At 36.0% G+C, this 23,688-nt stretch overlaps 1 protein-coding gene across 1 annotated transcript; it reads right to left on the reverse strand.

Annotated features, from left to right (window-relative positions):
* Positions 1–3,278: 3,278 nt before the first annotated feature.
* LOC115977686 (ferric reduction oxidase 7, chloroplastic-like) lies at positions 3,279–10,245 on the reverse strand. Its single transcript, XM_031099700.1, has 9 exons — positions 9,726–10,245; positions 9,557–9,656; positions 9,215–9,400; positions 7,407–7,641; positions 5,466–5,793; positions 5,118–5,382; positions 4,756–5,011; positions 4,225–4,657; positions 3,279–3,830 (listed from the first exon to the last, which is right to left on the reverse strand). Exons 1-9 carry the CDS (start codon positions 9,967–9,969, stop codon positions 3,661–3,663), a joined length of 2,217 nt encoding a protein of 738 aa, XP_030955560.1. The 5' UTR covers positions 9,970–10,245; the 3' UTR covers positions 3,279–3,660.
* Positions 10,246–23,688: the final 13,443 nt, after the last annotated feature.

Genomic DNA, 23,688 nt, shown 5'->3' on the forward strand with positions numbered 1-23,688 from the left:
TAAGCAAAAATCGAAGCAAAAACATCACATGAAGCTTAGATTTGAGCAAAAAATTTATCTCTATCGCTGGATCTAAGTGAAAATCGAAGCACAAGCACCAAATCTTCGCCGGATTGAAGCTCAAAATCACCACATTAAACCCAGATTTGAGCGAAAATCACCGGATCTAAGCAAAAACCACATCAAGCTCAGATTTGAGTGAAAAAATCATCTCTATCGCTGGATCTAAAGTGAAAATCAAAGCACAATCTTCATCTCACCGCCGGATCTAAGGAATAAAACCTAGATCTTCACCGGATCTAACCAAAAACTACCAAACCTTCACCGGAATATTGATGAATCTGAACGGATCTACATAACTCCAGCCTTCTTTCATGGGTTTCCTCGGTCGGATCGGGTATATCGGGTTTTGAAGAAGAAAACCCGCCATCTGACCCGTGTCAGTCGGTTTTTAGGGGCGGAGACCCGTCTCCGACCATCACCGGTGTCGGGTTAGCCGGTTTTCGGGTCGGCCCGAATGGTTTGGGCGGGTGGGTCGGTTTACGGGTTGCCGTGGACACCCCTACATTGGAAGGATTGTCTTCTAAGATAATGAGTGCTTCTTTTGCCATGTTATAGAAAATGTCAAATGATATGCAATATGGCATAGTCAACAATAGTCATATTACATTCAACCATATTCATATTAAATTTTGATCGAGGTGTTGAGAAAATCCTAAATAAACCTGCAAGAGATCTTGCTGAAAAATAAACTGAGGTACAACTTATTTAAATTATTAAATTATTGTAAAACTATTGATCATAATATGTATTAAATTCCTAACATACAGATTTGATAGCTCGAATTTGTGTGAAAACACAAGAGCTTATTTAGACCCCCAAATTTAAATTACAACTAAATTGCTTTTACTCTAACTTATCTAAGTGCGGAACAAGAGTAAATAAAGCGCAATCACCAGATCTACTCTAGTGCATACACATGAACAGTAAATAATAAAAGTAAAGCACAAGAGTAAGGGAAGAGATATGCAAACACAAGATAACACCGAGACGTGTTATCAAAGAGAAAACCGAAGAACTCGTCGAAAAACCTCTCTGCAACCCTTCAAGTCGAAATCGATCTACTAGAGAATAAAATTGGAGTACACGAATAACAAAAGACCCAGCCTAGTCTACCTGTTGTAAAAGCGGAAGCTTTAATACCAATTTGTTGAGAATAGCAGAAGCATGAATATCAATTTGTTGTGTGTGTATCCAAATAACAGTGGGTTTATGCAAAATAGAAATAAAACGACAAAAGAAACAATCACACGGGAACACAAAGATTTACGTGGTTTGGCTTTTGGCCTACGTCCACGGGTGGCATTGAGGAGAAAGTTTCACTAACAAAAGAAAGAGATTACAAAGGTGGTACCAAAACACTCTCACAAAACCCAAGTTCCAAATATACCCAAAAGAGCTCTCAATCACCAGAAGCACGTGACTAGAGAAACTTGAAAATCTCTAGAACAAAGCCACACCTTAGAACTCTATACAAAATACCAGAGAATATAAAAAACCTATTCTAATATTGCGGCACTCATAACTCATCAACAATAGCCGCATAACTAGTGTATATATAGCAGAGATGTGGGCCTTTTGTCGTGGAGTACAATACAAACTCCACCTAGAAGTAGAATTGCTTAATTAAGTCGGCAAAACATAGTCCTATTAGTTCTAGGACTTGGTCAATTCCTTTGACCAAATTAAAAGCCACATAACAACACTACCCAATGTACTTGAGCCCTCCAATCTCCTGCTACCAACGAACTTCTCGGAGTCATATCTTCTCTAACTTTTCGGATCCCGTAATACACCCGATTGCATCCACCAAGCCTCATCGGCTTCTTTTGGCAAATCCCTAAAAGCTTCCTAAGCTCCAAAACACTTTCTACACTCTGAAAAAGTGTGGGTTGTGTTTGGGTACAAATCTCCTCTCAAGGTATGATAATGGGAAAGGGAAGGAGAAGAGGCTACAATGATTTCTCACTAAGGATAAGTAGCTCTCTCTCTCTAAAAGATGGGCGTGTGTGTTGTAGAAAACCTATTTAGGGTTTTTCTCTCTGAATGGCCTCTCATACTTTTGTAGGTAATAAGGGTATATATAGTATGGGTAAAGGGTAAGAAAGTCACACTTAAAATCCTCTAGGCAGAATGTTTCGCGGGTATCTCTCGAGAAGGCCTTACCCATGAGACATTCGTAAAATCCTCCAAGCTAACATGACTCTTCAGCTTCCAACATGTGCTTCTCACGTGCCTTTTTCACGGGAACCCTTCTTGCGAGCTACTCGCAAGCCAATCGCGAAACTGCACTAATTCTTCATTTCATGCTCAATTTTTCACCAACTTAATACTAAACCCAATACAATAAAATCCTACAAAATACAAGGAACAAAATTAAAGTAAGTACAACACTTTTTGTCATGGAATAAAACCAACATAAAACATAGTTGTAAATCACAACTTTACATGATTGATATTGGAAAAGGAATCCCACATGATTTGAAGAAAATTTTAGGAAAAAATGCATTTTCATAATTAATTTGAATGAATTCAATCTAAAGGATGATTTTGAAAATTATTTAGTTGCTAAGATTTTTTATGCACCTTCAAATGACAAAAAGGTATGGAAGCAAAAAAATACACAACCCAATATTCTATATTAATTCTTTTGCTAAACTATTCATAAATTAACAAAAAAATATACATAAAAAAATTACAAAAAACTATCACATCAATAAAATTTAATATAAGTGCAAATACGTACGAAAAATCTTAGCGACAACAAATCCGCATGTTCAAACTCTATAAGATCCAATCAAGAATCTTCCAATGTCAATTCTTTAGTGATTATCACAAATGATGCAATAAAATGAAAAAGTGATGAAAGTTAAAAATGAACAAATAGGGACAAACCAAACTTCAAACGTTGAAGATGAAGAAACAGATAATGATAACATACACCTAAACAAACTTAACAAGCATCGCCATACTGTAATAACAAAGCATTGAGGAAATAGAAAAAAAAAAAAAAAGTTTTCATAACTAAACTCTTTATTACATCATATAATAAAAATCAATAATATGGAATGAATTAATATGCTTTTATCAACTTTTATTATACAAAATTACTCCAAAGTTGTTTTTTTATTGCTCATTACTTGAACTGAATAATTATAATGGATATGTGTGTACAATTTATAATTATTGCTTCTTATGATGAACTATTACTTACAAAGTTTTATAACAAATATGCTATAATATATGTACAACATTCTTCAAAAAAAAATTGCAAAAAACATTACAACATTATCCATACATCGTACGGGCAACTTACTAGTTAAGTTATAATATACATACAACATTCTCCAAAACCATCTTACATAAAACATTACAATATTATGGGTTCCAGTAAGCTCAACTAGTAAAGTTTCTGATGGGAATAAGAGATCTGGGGTTCAATCCCTACCTACACCAAAAAAACTGATCGGTGTTTTATTTGATGATAAAGAGCTATCACTAGAAGCAGACGCTATAAGTTGAAACTTTCTCAAAAAAATAAAATTACAATATTATCCGTGCATCAATGCAAAGGGGAAGATGAGATGATGAAGGTGGTGCCTATAGCTCGAAACTGTGGCTATTGAAATGGAAGATTGGATGATTGCATTGTCTCCTAATATTCTGTGATCTGATTTCTTTAGCAACGCTTGTTTGAAGACTTGGAGGGCCGCACACAATAACACCAACATCAACGCAGCCCCATTTCTCTGATATATCCCCAAAAATATCTGTAGCAAGATGAAGGAAAAGGAATCAAGAAAGCCTTGTTGTTGTACAACTAAAGAGGTTAAACTTTGTTATTAAGATTTTTTTTTTTTTTTTTTTCATGTTTCTTTTAGTTTACTCCATCCATTTATGTCATATATTTTGTTCACAGTTGGTCCTGAGCCTGGTAATAGAGGAGGGTTGTGGTAGATTGATGGCTAGTATGAAATTTAGTCACTATAAACACACATTAAGGTGTACCTTACAAACGAGAATACATGTAACCAACCTTGATTAGTCTACCATTGTTGTTGGGACTAAAATTTGATTATTGTCATCATCGTTGTCATTGTTGTTGTTGTTGTTGTTATATTATTCTTTTAACTTATGTTTTGAACAAAAATTGAGATGCCATACCTTTGAAGTCTGGTCTTGAACCATAATAAGTATTGGCTGAACTCAAAAAATTTTGCTGACATGAATCCTTGTGAGCTAAAATTTCATCATGCTGCATGTTCTCAACCGCTATCCTATCATCCATGCTTGCCTCCCTTGCTGCATTTCGCCTTTCCCAAAGATGCCACAAACTAACCACAACACCCCCAAAGATAAAGACACTTGCAAGCATGCAAATTACAAGGAGAAGCGCTTTGTACCACCATGGAGATATGTCATAAGGGTTTATGTAGAAAATATCCAGTAAATACAATAAGATGACAAAGCCTAGCGTAGACGAGATAACATATAGTCCAGACCATATATTATTTCCTGTACCAACCAAAACTGACATGTTATTGCTATTAGACACAAGAGGAGATGAGTACGTAGCCTCGTGTACTTGACCCTCTTCCTGCAGATAAATAACAACCATTAAATGTCACAACATGAACATGATAACTTTAAATACAAAACAAAATAACAAGGGTGTGAAAGCATAATTAAGCATACCAATGGAGGTTGTGATTCTCGAGTGACAAAAATGAGAATCTCAAGACTCAGTTTATTTGAGAAAAATGGACAGATTAATTCCATATCGTTGGTAGAAAGAAGAGGAAGCTCATTTGACCTTTTCACAGCCCAAACAATCAAGATGTTTCGAGGCAAACAAGGTTTTCCTTCCCTAGTACGATGGAAAATGTCACTCAAGATAGCCAGAAATGGTGAAATTCCTATGCCACCTGCTACTAAAATAAGATTTTCATACCTAGAGAATCAAATGGTGAAGTTAGTTCTTAAAATAGAAGATGATATAAAACTTAAAAGCTTGATATCTAGTAAATTCTAGTGAAATTGTCTGTTTGGTTGCATACATCAAGTGATATGGTAATTCATGCCCATAAGGCCCTTCAACAGAAGCTGTTATCTTTGTTCGAGGCTGAAGATGTAGGTCAGCTCTAGAACTATTCAGGACATTTCCTTTGAGCTTTTCTGTCCATTCTCCCATAGCCTTTATGAGAACGCATAGATGATATTTACCATCCAAAGGACTAGATGAAACGCTGAAAGGATGCCACTGCAGCCAAGATAATTCCCGAACTTGAAGGAAAATAAAACTGAGGGCATTGTACCGCAGATCTACATTGTCAAGGAAATGTGTCACAGCTATGGTAACAACAGAAAAACAAGGAAACTACAAATTTGAGGGGAAGTAGTATTACTCGCAGGTTTTGGAAACATCAATTCCATAGTTCCACAAGGTAGGCACTTGATTGAAATTATATCAACAGTCTTTCGTGATTGGCAAAATCTCAAAAAGCGATCTAAAATGAAAAGAAATATTCCTCCAGCAGGTACACAGAAAATGAAATGGCCAGCATGGAAAGCAAAAAAGACAATAAAGATTACATAGAGTTGATGAGTATAGATGAACAACTCAAACTTGTTCCTTCTCACTGGATAAAGTGATGTCATCCACATCAGTAGACCAGCTGTCAGACTTATAACACCTGCAAGATGAGCAACACCGATATCTGCCCACTCCAATATCTGCATCAAACAATTAGATATATAAGCAATGTCATCTTCATATGACCTTATATTTCTTTCCATGAAGGTATTCTTAGATACATTCTATGAAGGAAGAAAAAGCATATGGTTTAGGATATTGATAGGGGATACAAAGGAGATGGGCTTCTCTTGTTTTTCTTCTGTCATGCTACTCGATGACTTAACTTACCTCTCAATTAAGTCTTGAAGAAGAGGATGAAATTAGTCACAACCTAGTTCTATGCAATTTAAAAATGGCTTGAATGGAGATTGGAACAGATTCTGTGTGATGAGCATCAAATTAATTAGAGATACAGATAAACACGGCTGCAGTAATGGGCCCCTATAACCATACATATAGGTACATATCAGCTTGGCTTGTTCCAAAATCAAGGAGGCATTCTGACCTACGCATGCATACCAAAATACCAAGCACTACATAAGCTAAAAGTTTATGACTACAAGCCAAGACTAAAGGGACTCACTTTTATGCTCTTTTTTATTTTTTTATTTTATTTTTATTTTATATATATATATATATATATATATTAATATTATCATGAACTAGTTAGAATCATGAATGTTTTGTCATATGAATAAGACAACATGGACAGAAGCCAAAGGTCATCAAACAAGTTAGGTCAATGACTTGTAAATTAGCACCATCTTTTCATAGTTTGTGTGCGCTAAGTAATTATCAATGACCATATCATTGAATCAAGAAGATGATATATTAAAAAGAAAAAAAGAAAAAAAAGGAAGAAGAAGATATTTTTAGCAACAATCAATATACAAGGTTGCCGACAGGTGTATTTTAACCACAACACAATCGCAAAATCCCATTCTGGAATTGTTTATAGTGTCGTGCTTGTGTCTTTGAACCACCACGTTATTTGTATAATAAGCATGAATAAAGCCTGCCAACACATAATCATATTTTATAAGCTTGCTTTAGTTCCTCTCAGAAACCTTAACTCTCCAGGTTGCATAGCTATATTTCCCCCCCAAAACCAACATGTTGCACCATCTCTGAGCTCAAGCAGAACTGCTCAAGAATAAATCAATTTTTAAATTGCAACTCCCACCTCAAACCCAGATTCCCAGCTAGTCCATCTCCCATCAGGCTTCTGATCGAGCTACTTGCTCCAACAAGAGCAACATGAAGGCCCAAGGCCGTTCTGTGAAACTACAGCCAATCTTTATGGAAGTCAAATTGCTATTTCTTCATTCCCATTATTTCTGTCCATAACTTAAATTTTTATTTCACTACTCTTGCATTGGAAACTGGCAATTCATGGTAATTTGTGCATATGAATAATAAATAAAAATTTTTAACCAAAGAATTATGAATAAAACAGCAAAACCAGAGGCTAGCGGCATAAAGGATCATTTTCAAAGAGGGTCAAATCAAATTAACAAAAATAACAATTATTACTATATATAGCAAGGGGATAATTCAACTTTCAGTGATTATAAATATTCTCTTCTTTTGGCAAACAAACTAACAAATATATATATATATATATATATATATATATTTATAAGGAAAAGAGAAACACATATGCATAAATATGGCTATGCACAAGAAAAAGAATTACACAATTAGCACTCACTTCTTTTAGAAGGTGTCCCTCCATTGTCCATGCAATTACATAGAGTAGTCCATGGAGAGTAAACAGTAGCATAGTGAGATGTCCAAGCCACACATGATATCTTATTGCTTGCTCGAAAGGGATATTTATAAGGCGGAGAAGAACTGATCCCCTTGCAACCGGAATAAACAAAAATGCCAAGCAATATAATCCGATAGTACCAATTCGAAGTCCCAGATTTTCCAAAATGAAAAAACTGAAAAGTTCAAAAAAACTAGGAATGTCAACCAGTGAAACCAATCTTTATGTACAGAAGAAAAAGAAATCTAAAAATTTTTAAGGGAAAATGCACACTCTGAAGAATTTAAATTTCTCATATGCAACATGTTTTATGATTGCAAAGAGATGAGTTCAGATCAGTGATAATGACTTGTAGTTTGAAAGCTCTCAAATGGTGTCATTGAAGCTGTAACAGAAGTTTGTTAAATTAGTTTTAGTTATTAGCCACGTGTCAGTCTATTATTTCTTACTTGGAAAGTTTATTAGGTTAAGCACCAAACTCTGTTTCTTATATGGAAAATGCTAGTCACAAATTATTTTACAAACTTTTTAACAAATTGTTGAGGTACTGATTAGTTATTGGTAAGTAAAAAGTAATGTTAATGGTGGGCTGAAATGAGAACTAGTAAGAATTTGTCACATCAATAGTTCATAAAAATGTTGTTAAATAGTTTGTGGTTGTAGCCATGGTTCTAAAAACCAAACTGTGCCAACCAGTTCAATAGAGAATTAGACCCTAATCTAGTCCAATAAAAAAGGGAAAAAACTGGTAACTAGACACAATTCTAGTTCTTTGATAGTTCCAGTTTTTAAAATCATGGTTGTAGTGTGTATATATATTCATAACTTCCATATGTATTTAGATTAGAGAAGCATTTCTTCCCTCTAATAAGAGAGATCAATAATTTTAATTCCATCTTTGTTATAAGAGTTTGGGCAAATTACAGTAAACCCATTTGTGGTTAAGCCTGTTTTCATCTTGCCTATCTGTGGTTCTAAACTTGACACTTTGCCTACTTGAGATTAGCTCTGTTTGTCTCTCATAACCCACTTCTATTAAAAAAATAAGGGTAAATATGTACTTTAATTTGCACCCCTTTTATGTCTCTTTCCTTCCAACACAAAAAATAAATATAAAAATAAAAACACAAAAAAAGAAAGATCAAACAAGTAATTTTGTAAAGAAACAAGCTATATGTCAAAACTAAATGAATAGACTCTCATCGACTCTCTCAAACTCCCACTGTCTCCATAACTTCAATACCAGAGGTGAATTTTGCCAAGAAAAGAAATGTAGAGAAAAAGGAAAAGGAAGAGAGAATGATGGGTTTTGGGTTCTCTATAATTTTTATCTTAGTTAATTTCTTCAATCCCTCATACAATCTGGAGACTTTATGAGGAGACCAGGTATTCGGTTTAATTCCTTTCATTCTTCTTTCATATTTTTTTATAAATACAAAACTATGAAAATAAAGAGGTGAGTTATGGAATTCTAACGGATCTTATCTTTGGTGGGCAAAATAACAACTTTTGAATTATGGTTAGGCAAGGTGAAAATGAGCATAAAGAGCATAATCTTAGATTAGTCTTAGACTAGTTTACTCTAATTTCCCTAAAAGTTTTGTAAGGATGACAAAAAACTTCGAAAACTGCTGAAGTATAATGATCAAAAGAAAATTAAGCAATATAAAAATAGTTTATGGTTTCTATTTAAAAGCTATACAATAAAGTTATAAACAAAGTAACACCCAACCCAACAAATATCGTACCTCTTTTCTATGGGGGTCGAGTCACCAGGTAACGTTCCAATGATCACTACAGTATAGACATAAGCAGACCAGATAACAAACACGATAAAGAGGATTATGCCAATTAACTCAGCCGCGGAAACAACCCCAAGTGGTCCATCCACTAGAACGGGAAAAGTCCACAATCGGAATCTTGGAGTCTTCTTCCTGAAAATAAATGAAACTTATGCTTTTTCTTCATGTTACTCCAATTTAAGCAAATACATTACTATAATATTCCTTTCGCAGCTAGCTATCATATATCGTAAAAACAAAATGAAAAGATGTAAAAGGAGTGCATATATAGATTAAAAAAATACATACTCTTGTAGTTGTAGTTGGTCTTCCCCAGAGATGAGAAGATATAGAACAGCAAGAAAAGCAATAAAGATAATTGGGGCACTGTATAACAGCAACATACTCCCTGGAAATGCACATTTTTAAGTCAAACTCTTTTGAATGCGACAAGAAGTTTGAATAAAGAAGTAGCTACCTATGTCCCCAAATAGGCTTCCATTGGTTGCAGCAGTCCAGTCAGCATAGAGTTCAGTCCCGAAGTCTGTAGGAATGAGAAAAAAGAGAGCAACATATGCAAGGAATACAATCCACATGGTAAATTTGAGAACCCATTTAGCCAATGATACAAAGTTGATGTTTCTCTTGTTGTTGCTGTTGTTGGCATGAGCTCCATTGGAATGCAGAAGAGGGTCAGTGTGTAAAAAGTCATCGACGGCCATGAGGAGGAAAAGGAAGCAGCAGCAGCAAGAAGCAGGGTGATGTTGTTATTGGAGAGATGATGAAATCTAAAGGCCATTTTGATATGGAATGATTCTCACAACTAGTGTTCACCTGTATTTCAAAAACTCTTACCTAATAAAATCATTCTCCTCCGATCCGAAAACCCATCTAATTTTCTTCGTGGCAGGCAAAGGCAATCTTATTTTTGTTTAAATGTGACTATGTCTGAGGAAGTTGACCCTCAGGTTAGATTGCACCAGATACTATATAAAAGGAGATGTGCAGCCTGGGCGTTTCACTTCTACTCTACACGTTTGGGCGTTGGAAGAAAATTAGTTGGTCAACAAAAGGTCTTTACTTTAGAGGATTTATTTATTTAGTTCTGTTCTTTTCTAAACGTTTATATTATTGTCCTTTCCATCTCAAAAGAAATTGTTTTGACTCATTCCGAGGACTACGCTAACAAATGAATGGGGTACATCAAAGAAAATTAGTTGGGGCAATTTGGAGAACGCGTGAGTGATTCCTGTAGTCCTATGCTCCGACAGACTATGTATTTAGCTCTCAGAGTCTCAGTCAAAGTATATGCATGCGCTTGTACGCCAATGGCACCTAACCTCCTATCAAGGCCACACATGTGGTTGTGTGTCTGAGTCTGAGTGCGCCTCTTATTATGCAATCAGGATTTTAGGAAGAAGAGCAGGTGTGCAACTGATAATATCATGCCTAGGAATTTACAATACATATTATATGTGCCTAAACAATTTAGGATACCACTGATTTACTAGTTGCTGTATGGAAGTGGTCTTAACATTAAATGATGTCGGCCCCAAGTACGAATGGGCCCAATACTCGCCGGCCCGAATCTAATACCGAGCCTCTTTAAAGGAGCCTAACCTCGGACCACAAAATAGAATATGACTCCCCCTGTTTTACTAGATAGGTTGGAGTTTGGTCAGCCGATGACTAGGCATTTGCCAAGCTACTCGGGAGGAAACTGAAAGATGCAGAGCTGTCTAAGGAAGTCTGCTGAAGCTTCCAGATAAAGTGGTAGTCACCTTCACATTAATGAGATTCGCTTGCCTAGCACAATCGCATTCTTAATATTGTCATTTCTATATGACTCTTGTGCACATTCTTAGGGGCATAAATTCCATATGGGAGATGCATATACCAAGGGGGTGAAGACAATGTTTTTATGAGAAAACCTTGTTTTGTTTTCGAAAGTTTAATAGTGTAAAGAACTATAGCTTTTTTAAACCCCTAATTTTAAACTTACGGCTTAATTGGTTTTAATCTACTCAATTAACCAAAACTACTTTCTAGTACATAGGTATATACAATAAATAACAAATGTGATAGGCTAAAAATGTATTGACCCCTTGGGTAAATTAACTAATTAATTAGCCAAGTGAATTAATTAAGTCAATTTAACATGCAATAAGCGTGGTAGCACAAACAAATCACCAAATAACTAAATGCAGCAGAAATTAAATTTGACACGGGTGATTTGTTTACGAATGGGAAAAACCACTGAGGTAACCCTACCGGGTGAATTTAAGGTCATCACTCTCGAGAATCTACTATTATCAAAATAAGTGGTTACAAGTAAAAGGAATCCTAATACTTAATACCAACTTACAATTGAACTCTTACCCCAATACACAGTTGGACTTGTAATGTAGTGACAATCTCTCCTTTCAATGCACGGCTCCAAGTACGTGACTAACCAATTGATGCACAGATCCCAATACGTGACTAACACACTGTTGGGGGTGAAAAAGTTTCCTTCCCGACAAATAAGATTTAAGTTAGGTTGGAGGTTTAAACCAAAACTCGACGATGGGCTTCGATGCACGGCCCAAAGGCTATCGGTGAGGGTCCAAGAAATCCACTATATTTTATGCCTTGGGTTTAGATTAGAACTGACAAAAATGGCCCATGAACAATCCCTACAGCGAACACGTCAATATGGTTGAAAAACATACTGTAGGAAATAGCCCAGCGGTAAAGTATTTCTGCAGAAAACAACCCAGCGGTAAAATGTTTCTACAGGAAAATAACCCAGTAGTGAAATGTTTCTGCAGAAAACGGCCCAGCAGTAAGGTGTTCCTATAGAAAATAACCGAGCAGTAAAACAAAACAAGATAGGTCTCCAGCCGTTAGTTACTTTACAGACTAAAGGAAATATCTACGTTTTCAGACTCATCATCCATTAACTCTGGAAAGGAGTCTTCTAGTACAACAATATAAGGGAAAAACTTTATAGTAACAGTTACATCATAACCATTGATAGTAAATGAATAAGTAAATATCATGGGTTCCATAATGACAAATAATGGAGAAGACTTAATGTGAGATGAAGGGAGAGAGGGAGAGAGAGAGATCCCAGCTAGCACAACAATATCATTATGGTGCCATAGCATGCTCCTGAATATAGTGTATGTAGTAAGTAGAGAGAATCATTTGTGAGTAGTATGAGTAATAAGTGAGAGTGTATAGTAGTACTGCTGGAATGTTCTACTGGGACAAGTAAGTGTTTAAGAATAGAGCTATAAGAAAGTATTTGTGAGCTAAGAGCTGGGGAACTTAGTTTTTTCAGGGCTGAGATAAAGCTTAAGCAGAGAGGAAGAACCTTTTCTGGTGTATGTCTTAGTGTATTGTTGGTTGGTTGAGCATTAATGGAGAGTTCCATTTATATTAGGGTTTTCAAGGGGTGATTAGCAAATAATCTTTGCTAAATCTTCCTCAATCTCCAGAAAATCCTTAGAGAATCGTTCTTAGGATTTTTAGCTAAGAGTAGCAAGCTCAACTTTAGAAGGTTTTTGTTGTTTTGAGTAATAACGGCTAGGTTTCTGGCTTTAGCATTAAATGCTTATTAGCCTTGGCTAATGGGAGTAGAGCATGCTTTAGGCTAATGATCTTGGTTATGCTGCAACTAGAATCAGAGTTCCCTATGGCAAATTGGACTATCTCAAGCTAGGTGTCAACCTTGGAGCCCTTGCTGGGAACTCCGCTGGGATCCCCTTGGTGCCCTCTAAACCACATTTCCCTAAGTTTCCCCATTTGGGGTTCATGTGTTTGGTTCATGAACTAGAGAATACATATTTTTAGTATGAAAATGAGCTGATTTTGTGTCGTTTCAGGAGCTTCACTGGTCTGGTCATGGTAGCTTTGGGTTCTTGACTGAATGAGTTGAAAGAGAAAGAAGTAACAGTTGGCTGAAGCTTTCCCAGCTTTCTGTCACATCACTTCAGCTTTATGTCACTTGAGAAATGATGGGATTTCATCTTGTGGAGAAAAGATTCATCCCCTGGTGGACACGTGTCTGTTTTCTGATCTGATTTAACAAGTTGGGACCTGATGGGAAGGGGCTCCAGCTGTTTGATTGTTGCTGAAATTTGGCTCACCAGTTCACGTGTTTTCCAATTGCTGAGATTTGTGTGTGGGCTGGCCTGACCCAGTTGGGCTTGGTTAACCCTACAAGATGAGTAGTTTTGCCATGGGTGATATTCATGGGCTTTATAGTTACTTGATTATGGAAATAATAGACATAGTTCCCATAAAATTTTGTGAAAGAGATATTCTTTTGAGAGATGAGTAATTTGTATTTCCCATGAGTTAGGGATTTAATAAATGTCAAAATAATATTTGAATTTAGTAAATATGTGCCAAAGTAGCATTTGGGCTTTATGAAATAGTTGCCAAAAGATTATTCGGGCTTTGCAAAATAAGTGCCAAATTAACATTTGGGCTTTGAGTATAAAGTAATTGTTTTTTGCCAAAATATTATTTTGGGCTTTGTAAGATAATTGCTAAAATGGATTTGGGCTTTGTAAAATGGATGCCAAATTAGCATTTGGGTTTTTATGAAAATAGTGTAAAAATAATTGCCAAATTAGTACTTGAGCTTTATGAAAGAGTTGCCAAAATAATATTTGGGCTTTATAAAATAGTGCCAAATTAGTATTTGGGCTTTGTGAAATAGTGCCAAATTAGTATTTGGGCTTTGCAAAATGGCTGCCAAATTAACATTTGGGCTTTGCAAAATGTCTGCCAAATTAACATTTGGGCTTTGTAAAATGATTTTGAGATTTTGTATAGTATTGCCGTGTAGCAACGGGCTTTAGATGTACTATATAGCAACGGGCTTTGTAAAATGATTTTGAGATTTGGTAAAGTATTGCCATGTAGCAACGGGCTTTAGAGGTGCCATGTAGCAACAGGATTTGTAAATAGTGCCGCATCGTAGCGGGTTTTGAATTAACCACATTGTAGTGGAACTTTGAATTAGCCACATCGTAGTGGGACTTTAGGGAGTTTGGGCTTTCTTTGGGTTTTCCCCACAAGCCAAATGATGTTGGGCTTTGTGTGGGGGTAATGTAATTTTGTGGCCCAATTTTGATAGTAATATTATGAGTATTATTTGTGGAGAATTTAAGTTGGATGATATGTGGGATATAATGGGTAATATTTGTGAGAGAGCCCGTGGCAATTTATGGGCTTACATACGGAGTATTTGTGAAGGCCCAATAACATGGAGAGTATTTGGGTAATATATATGGGAAATATTTATGTGGGTTTTAAATAATGTGTAGGCTCATGTAAGTATTTTGTGAGTGGGCTAATAAAATCAAGGCCCGAAAATTTGTACCTCAACACACACCAACTTGAGAAGGATGTTGGTTGCAAAGTTCTTCAGTTAATCCATACAATGAAGATTAAGAAGCTCCTTAGTCACAAAACCCTACGATGTACATACACAACAGCTTCTTCAAGAGAAAGATGAACTAAAGCAAATTGTCTCTAGTCACAATATGCATGTAACAACAAGTGCAACAACCTTATGACGGCCCTTAAAATAATCCTTATATATGTCTAGGGTTATGAGAAAAGAAAACCTAAACACATAGCTTGGATATGCGTGAAAAACAGATCTGAAAATCTGAATTTCGTAATTCTCGATAGGTACATCTGTCGAGCTATCTGTCGAGCTTCAAATATTAAATCTCGATAGATACATCTGTCAAGCTATCTGTCAAGATTTAATGAACAAAACTTCTTCACTTGATTCTTGGACAGATTTTCATGGTTTCAATACTTGGACTAGAACTCTTATTCCTTGAAGTATCAAACACATCCTAGATCTACCCAATTACAAGTAAAGTGCGTTTTGTCAAAGGATTAGCCAATTCTAAATGACATATGTTCATAAATGTTCCACATATGTCCTAACAAAATGTAAAGTACAAAGAGTAAGGGAAGAGAGGTGCAAACACAAAATAACATCGAGACGTGTTATCGAAGAAGGAAATCGAAGTACTTAGTGTAAAAACCTCTCCACGGCCCTCCAAGCCGAAATGATCTACTAGTGAATAAAGTTGGAGTACAAGGATATCAAAAAGACCCTCCAAGCCTAATCTACCTAATGCACTTGAACCTTTCGAGTTCTAGCTCCCAATGGACTTCACTGAGTCTTTTCTTCACTAGTTATTCGAATTCCGAATTAGCTCCAAATTGCATCTGCCAAACAGTGGCTTCATACAATACTTCCCACATGCACCAAAACAGCTCTCAACGCTCAGATTGGGTGAGGTAAGTGTTTAGGCTAAGAACCTCTCAAGAATTTGTAATTAGAGAGGTATGAGTAAAGGAAAACTAAGAGAAATGTGTAGATGATTGTGGGTTCACAATCTCTAACTCTCAAGTGTATTTCTAGGATTTTCTCTTTGAAATTCTCCTTACAATTTTGTGGGTAATGTGGGCTTTTATAGTGTGGGTAAAGAAAATAGCAAAGCACACTAAAACAAGCTAGCAGTGCATTTCACAGGTCATCTCGCGAGTTGGCCTAGTCGCGAGGTGAGTCGCGAGATACCTCTTGGCACTTGACTCTTCAGCTTCCAGCATGTGCTTCTTATGTGACCTTTCACGAGTTGTTCACTCACAAGCCAGCCAAGAGGAAGTTACGAGTTGCCCTGTTCTTCACCAATCTCTTACACTTAACCCTTACAATAAATCCCACAAACATACAGGGAAATGATTGACTAAATACAATCAAATTTGACACGAAATTAAAGCCAACAAAACGTAATTGAAAATGTGAAGAACTTGTAACATATATACCTATAACCTAAAACACTTGTACATAAAAAATAACTTTATTAAGATTGAGACAAGTAGATATCAAGGCATGTATATAGAACAAGTATAAAGCAATCAACTAAATACCAATTTAAAAAAACTTAAAGCACAACTTGATCAAACATGAAAAGTCATTGAGAAATGACTACAATGAACATTTATCAAGTAAATGAACATCCAAACACGCAAGCAACTAAGTGCAATGCGAAAACTAATTGCATGTCCAACAAGCATATGATGCAATAAAAAAAGCTAAAGCAAGAAAGCAATAGATAACTAAAAGCATCATAAAGGTTATATAAACCAAGTACAAAGGTACTAAAGTAAACTGAGTTTTTAAACTAAAGTATTGAAAGCTTAAATAAAGCAAAGTAAATAAATAAAGCTACTAGTTAGATTTCTAATCCCCCTCAATCTGCACTCCCCCTCAACTAATCCTACTCCCCTTTTTTTACCAGAATGGCCAAAGGTACTAGTCATCAGAACCCCCCATGCCCTGGAAGCGACCAGAGATATAAGTAATCTGTTACTGAAGGTAAACAAACTGTCGTCTGGAGTATATAGCATGATCATCAAAGGACCTTTACAAGTGGTCCAATCGATCAAGAATCAGATTGAGGCAGTTAGGTGCCTGAGTCAATGCCTAAGGTTGAGCCTGTGGCTGTCCCTGTGGCAGATCATGTGGTGGTGAGGCTGGATTGTCCTCCAAACCAAGTGTAAACTAATCAATCTCCTCATTGGTATTACCAACATCAACTTCAGTAGCCTCCCCTTTTGGTCTTTCTTTTGCTGGTTCCTCCTTATAACCTTGAAGATGTGCTTTGCTTCTAGTCATGGTTTAAGCTGAGATTGGATCTTCCCTCTTCATAGGAACCCAACTAGACAAAAACTTGACCCTTTTGTCGTGAAGAATCTTCATGATCAAGCCCAGAAAAGGTAAAGTCATCCAAAGCTTCTTCTTCCGGACACACTTTGCAAGAAGATAGTAAATATGGGCACAAATGTCTATTTCTTTCTTCTTGAACAAGTAATGAAGGAATAGAGTCCTTGGTTGAGACAAGGTTGTCAAGTTCTTGACTGGATAGAGATTAAAGATCATGATATAGGCTAAGGCTCTGACAACTAGAAAGAAATACACTATGTGCATGGTCTGGATGGTTTGGCACTTTTGTTTGCCTCCAAGATCTGCTATTGCTTTTACAATCCGAATTCTTCTATCATCATATGGTAAAGAAGATTCTAGAGTAACCAAACAGATTTGAAGCAAGTTCTGGATTGATGAAGGAGAAATGGTAAACTCTATTCCTCTAACCCAGCAGTTAAGGTGATCTCCTTCCACATTGGCATTCAAGAAGAATTCTTGAACTTGAGGATCACATATATTCCCAAATCCAATGAGAAGAGAAGTCCAAGTTCTATCCCTGAACACTTTTGTAATGAAGGTATGAGATAGTGACTCAAGATTCACTTCCCCTTCCCCAATGATCATAGTCTCACTATAGAATTCGATGAACGCGGCATTAACAACTCCATCTCTAAACTTATGATTGTCATACCAAAGATGCTTAGCAGACCTCTTTGTAGTAGTTTTCTTCCTAGAAGACATCTACAATGATAAACAAACACAAACCATACACAAAATGGAAACATACTTGATTAAATGGAAGTTAGTACAAAAAAAGAGAGGCAAAAACACTCTAAAAACATAGTTAAAAGAGCATAAGCAAAACATAACGAAATGTTATATGTGCTAGATGGTCAAAATAGACTAAAAACATGATTAAAATTGTGACATGTCAAGTGTGATAGGGTGTGTGCACCAAGGGCATGTGTACAATGCATAAACAAGCACAAAAGGGGCAAAGTATGTTAAACACACAACTGTGAACACAACGGATGGAGTTGCCATCTAGTTTTTGCAATGGTCTAGAAACCATATATATAATGTCCTATCGAGGAAAGACCATTAATCTTACTACCAGAGATATGGGTTCGGAGTTAAGGTACGGTCTTGGAAAGATGTTAGGCACCCAAAACTGCCCAACCCTAAGGTTGGCTTCCTCTCATTGTGCCTTATGTCTTAACCCTACTAAAGGCACACTCAATATTGTATCTATACTTACACACACACACACAACATTCATCTAAGCACACAACATGGCATCAATCATCCCTAATCATACATCTATCATGTTTGTCAACCAAAGCCTAATATTCATCTAATCATGCTTGTCAACCAAAGGCCTAACTTTCATCTATCATAGCATACCCTAACATACATCTAGCATACGTGTCAACCAACCTAGCATTCATCTAGCATGGTATGGCATAAACCCTAGCATATATCTATCATCATGTTATCATACATACCCAAGGCAAAAACATAGGCATTAAAAGGTTCAAACAAATGTGTGATTAAACACAACTCATCCAAGCAAGCATATTCAAACCTATCATTAAACAAAATCCTACTTAATGATGCATATTCATGTGAATGCATGACTTACCTCACTTAACTTGTAGCAATTCAACACCTATGGCATTTATGCATGAACACGTGAATGCGTGTTCATGGCATCAAAACAACAAAACACAAGATAAACCCTAATTCTAACATGGAAAAGCAAACAAGCAATTAAACATGTGAAACAAAAGCTTAAAAGCATGAAAACATGGAAAATAGTATAAACAAAAGTATACATATGAAAGCAGAAGTAAAAATAGATAAAACAAAATTATAGTTTTTGGGCTACTTCATGCGCACACATGAACAACCCTACGTGCACATAATCAAACCTACGTGCGCAGGCATGATTATGTGACGTGGGTTTCTACCTAGAAGCCCTAGAAACACAGCAAACAGGGCAAAGCTTCAAAACATGAATTCTAACAACCTAACATGCTTTTAAAACATATAATTACATAAACCTAAGCTATATAAACATATTAAAACATATTACAACAAGGAACCGAAGCAGACAAAAAGATTGAAGTGCAAAAAGGAAAAGAAAAGAAAAAGAAAAGTTTAGACTAGATACCTCAAACAAAAGCTCTTCAAGCTTGATTCTTGACCATTCCCTCAATCAAATCTATTCACAATTCAATAAAAGAGTGATTAATAATCTAAAACTCAAAGATCAAGGCCAAAAAAGGCCCTAATGAAAAGAAAATTGACTTGAGGATGTTTTGCAAAAAACTCCCTCTTTGATTCACTATTTCTAGTGAATCTTAGTGTTTTCTCGTGGGATTTCTATGTGTTTTAAAAATATACCAAGTAAGGCTACTTATAATGTGAAAATACGGGTTTTGAATGACTCCTAGACTATGTGGGACTTATTCCAAACCTCAGTATTAATGTAGAAAACTTTCCTTATTTATGTTTCTAGAATTCGCTATACGTGTGCAAGATCATGCCTGCGTGTGCATGTAGAAAGTTGCATGCATAAGCCAATTCTTACGTGCGCATAGTGAGGGTTTCCTTGGTCTCACTTTTCAAAAAATAGATTTATATGCTCATTAAAAGTTATATTTTTCAATTTAACATTTCTCAAGTCAATTTAACATCTGATTGAACCAACCTTGGGTCTTAGAATTCAGCATTATTTGAGAGCGGGGGCTCGAGTTTTAAGGGGTACAAAATGCGATGTTTACAACAACCAATGATCAAAACATGTTCCTAATGAGTAAACATGGCAAACCCCAAAGTTTGGTACTCATCAAAGTCCAAACGAGTGAAAAAATTCCTTAGGGGCATTTTATCAAGCACCCAACGTGCACCCCTTAACCCTATATATGATAATATGCATGAACATGTGAAAGTCTACCTCAATACATGTTCTAAATGCCACATGGGGCCAACATCATCAACAAAAACACAAATGTGACTAAGCCCAATCAACAAATTCTCAAAAATTTGATAAAAAATAAATTTTCCCCAATCCCCATTCAAAATAAACCCAACCCTAGTTTTTAAGCAATCTACGACTTAATCTAAGGAATTGAAAGTGGAAAGGCATTAGAAAATACCTTAGAGAAGTCTTAGAAGAGAAATCCAAAGGAAAATGGTTGAGTTTTGTGGAAATTTTGTGATTTGGGCAAAAGGAGTCACGAAGAGTAAAAAGACAAGTTTTTTGAAAACTGATTTTGCAAGCCCTTTAAAAACTGTCGATTCGCACATTTCACAAGTCAATGACTCGCGAGCCACTCACGAGATAACTCACAACATGTGCAATTGCACAGGGTCAATTGTGTGGGTCATGTTTGAGTAGCAAAGCACTTGCAGTTGAGTCGCAAGACTCTCTGCCTAAATTTGTGAAGGAAATGAAATTTTCTCATTTCATCTCATGACTTTGATGGGACTAACTCCACTCACAAGATGAGTTGCGAAACTGCCAAACACTAAGTTTTTCAACACAAAAAATTGGCTTTTAGAGAAAACCTTTAAAACACAAAGGTGATAAAAATCACTTTCAAAAACAAAGAAAACACTAAAAAGTCTTTTTGGTTTGATCAACAAACGATTAAGCATACACACATCACATTTAAACACGTATAAACACACAAATGAAATAGATATTCATTGAACATTAGACTTATGTGTTGTGTGTGAGTTTCAAGTATAAATTAGTCCATAGTCTAGCATGAAACTTCAATGATGAATTCAATCAAGTCATACACAAATATCAAGAAGTCAAGAGACCTATCTCATGAATAGAAATGAACGTATATGACTCCTCACAAAGTGTTTACATTGATTGGAAGCTTTTCATTTAGCTTTCATTTTTCATACTTTTGATCAATATAACTCAATTTTTTAGCATTGATGCCATGAATTTTTTTATATTTCTTTGAAGAATAAGCCTTTGCTTTGACATCATACATTTTGAATACATTTTGCTCCACCTTTTTGTTAGGACATATGTGATTCACTTGTTAGGAACATATGTCACTATTTTATGTAATTGGCTAATCCTTTGTCAAAACGCACTTTAATTTTATTTGGGTAGATCTAAGATGTGTTTAATACTTCAAGAAATAAGATTTCAAGTTCAAGTGTTAAAGCCATGAAACTTTGTCCAAGATTCAAGTGTGAAAAGTGTTGTTCATTAAAACTCGATAGCTAGCAATCTACGAGCCTTGAAGAGCTGTTCTAGCCCGTGGCTTGACAGCAGCTCGACAGATAGGTATCTGTCGAGGTTTATGAAGTTCAGTTTTTCAGGACTTTTTTTCATTCAATTCATGATTGTATGTTTGGGCTTTCTTTTCTCACAACCCTAGACATATAAAAGGATTATTTTAAGGGTCATCAAAAGTGACACAAGGGCCGTCAAAGGATTATTGTAGATTTCTTCTTTATATGTTGATGTATGTTTCTTTCACCTACCCTTACATATATTGTTTCTTTTCTCTCTAGTTGGTGATTGAAGTCGCGTACTGGGATCCACACAATTGGTTAGTCACGTACTGGGAGCCATGCATCAAAAGGAGAAATTGTCACTACAGAATAAGTCCAATTGGGAATTAGGGTAAGGGTTCAATTGTAGGTTGGTATAAGGTACTGAGATTCCTTTACTTGTAACTACTTGTTGTGATAATAATGGAATTTCGGGAGTGGTGACCTTAAAATCACCCGGTAGGGTTTTTGCCAAGTTAGTTTTTCCTATTCGTAAACAAATCACCGTGTCAATTTAATTTCTGCTGCACTTAGTTTAATTGGTGATTTTTTTGTGCTACCACGCATTTGCATGTTAATTTGATTAATTAATAAACTTGGCTAACTAATCAATTAATTCATCACAAGGGGTCAACATGTTTTTGGCCTATCACCTTTATTTCTCAGTCATGTGTGCCATAGATGCGGCTACCGTCAAACGAAGTGAGGCCTAGCTTCAACCGAAGCGACCACAGACAAAGACTACAGCTCCTCCAACTTCTTCCGCTCCTTCCACATCCGCACCTTCTTCATCGAAGGGTGGTGTGACCCTTGAGGCGGTCATGGCACAGCTGCAGCATATGGATGCTTGCCTTGACACACTCAGTGATAAGTTGTGTTAGGTGAACACCTGTGTCAACCGTATTGCTAGACGACAGGCTCGACTTGGTGGCTTCGTGGAGTCTCCTTCTCCTTCTCCAGATGCATATGAGGACGAGGACAATGACAGTGACTCTGACACGATAATGATGATGAGGATGAGGATGCTAGCTCGCCTAGCGATGATGAGATGCCTACTTGATTTACTTACCCTTTGTCACTCATGACAAAAAGGGGGATTAGTTTTGATATGAGAGTAGTCATATACATAGGGCGAGAGTTAGTATAGGAGATTTTTGTTAGGAGAAGTGTCTATGTTTTAAGGGATGTAGTAAGGACTTATGTATTTTTTTTCTTTTCTTCTTTTAGAGATACATTGTTCTTACATTGTGATAGCAAACCTTGTACTTATGATGATATATATATATATATATATATATATGTGTGTGTGTGTGTGTATATGATAAGGTTGTTATTACAATTCTTTCACCTATCTTTACATGTGTTGTTTATTTTCTCTCTTTATGCACATGATTCTTATATATTGTATGCAATCTTTTATTTCTGTTTCACACTAAGATGCCGTGATGAGTTGTGTTTAAAGTGTTTCAGAAATACAGGTTGTCAAAGTCTTCTTATCATGAACTCTCTTCTTGCAAGGTTTTTTAAGAATTTGTGTTAGGATAGATTTTATTGTATTCAACAAGTGAATATGAGTTAAGTGATTTATGACTTCTTTCATATGTTCATTTGTTTGTTGTGGTTTTGTCACGGATTGCCGAAGGGGGAGATTGTTAGGACATATGTGAATCAATATTAGGAACATATGTCAATATAGAATTGGCTAATCCTTTGACAAAACGTACTTTACTTGTAATTGGGTAGATCTAGGATGTGTTTTATACTTCAAGGAACAAGGTTTCAAGATCAAGTGTTAAAACCATGCAAGTCTATCCAAGAAATAAGTGAAGAAGTGCTAGATTTTGAAGCTTGACAACTAGCTCGACAGCTAGTATCTATCAAGGTTTAAAAGGCTATTGAAGCCCGATGCTCCACAGATAAGCTATTTATCGAGCTTTATGAAAATCAGTTTTTCAGATCTGATTTCACTTCAATCCGTGAATACATGTTTGGACTTTCTTTTCTCACAACCCTAAACATATATAAGGATTGTTTTAAGGGCCGTCACAGTTGATGCAACTCAATGCAAAAAAATTTCACAAGCATATTGTGAACCGGATGCATATGTCTTAGTTCATCTTTCTCTTGAAAAAGCTACTATGTTTATACACTGTAGGGTTTTGTAACCAAGGAGCTTCATGATCTTCATCGTGTGATGAACTAAAGAACTTTGTAGCCAATATCCTTCTCAAGTTGGTGAGTAAGCCGCGTATTGGGATCCGCGCATCGAATTGGTTAGTCATTTACTAGGAACCGTGCATTAAAAGAAAAGATTTTCACTACAAAACAAGTTCAATCAAGTATTGGGGTAAGGGTTCAACTGTAAATTGGTATAAAGTACTGAGATTCCTTTACTTGTAATCAC

The sequence above is a fragment of the Quercus lobata genome, chromosome 2, assembly GCF_001633185.2.
Source record: "Quercus lobata isolate SW786 chromosome 2, ValleyOak3.0 Primary Assembly, whole genome shotgun sequence".
Taxonomy (NCBI): Eukaryota; Viridiplantae; Streptophyta; class Magnoliopsida; order Fagales; family Fagaceae; genus Quercus; species Quercus lobata.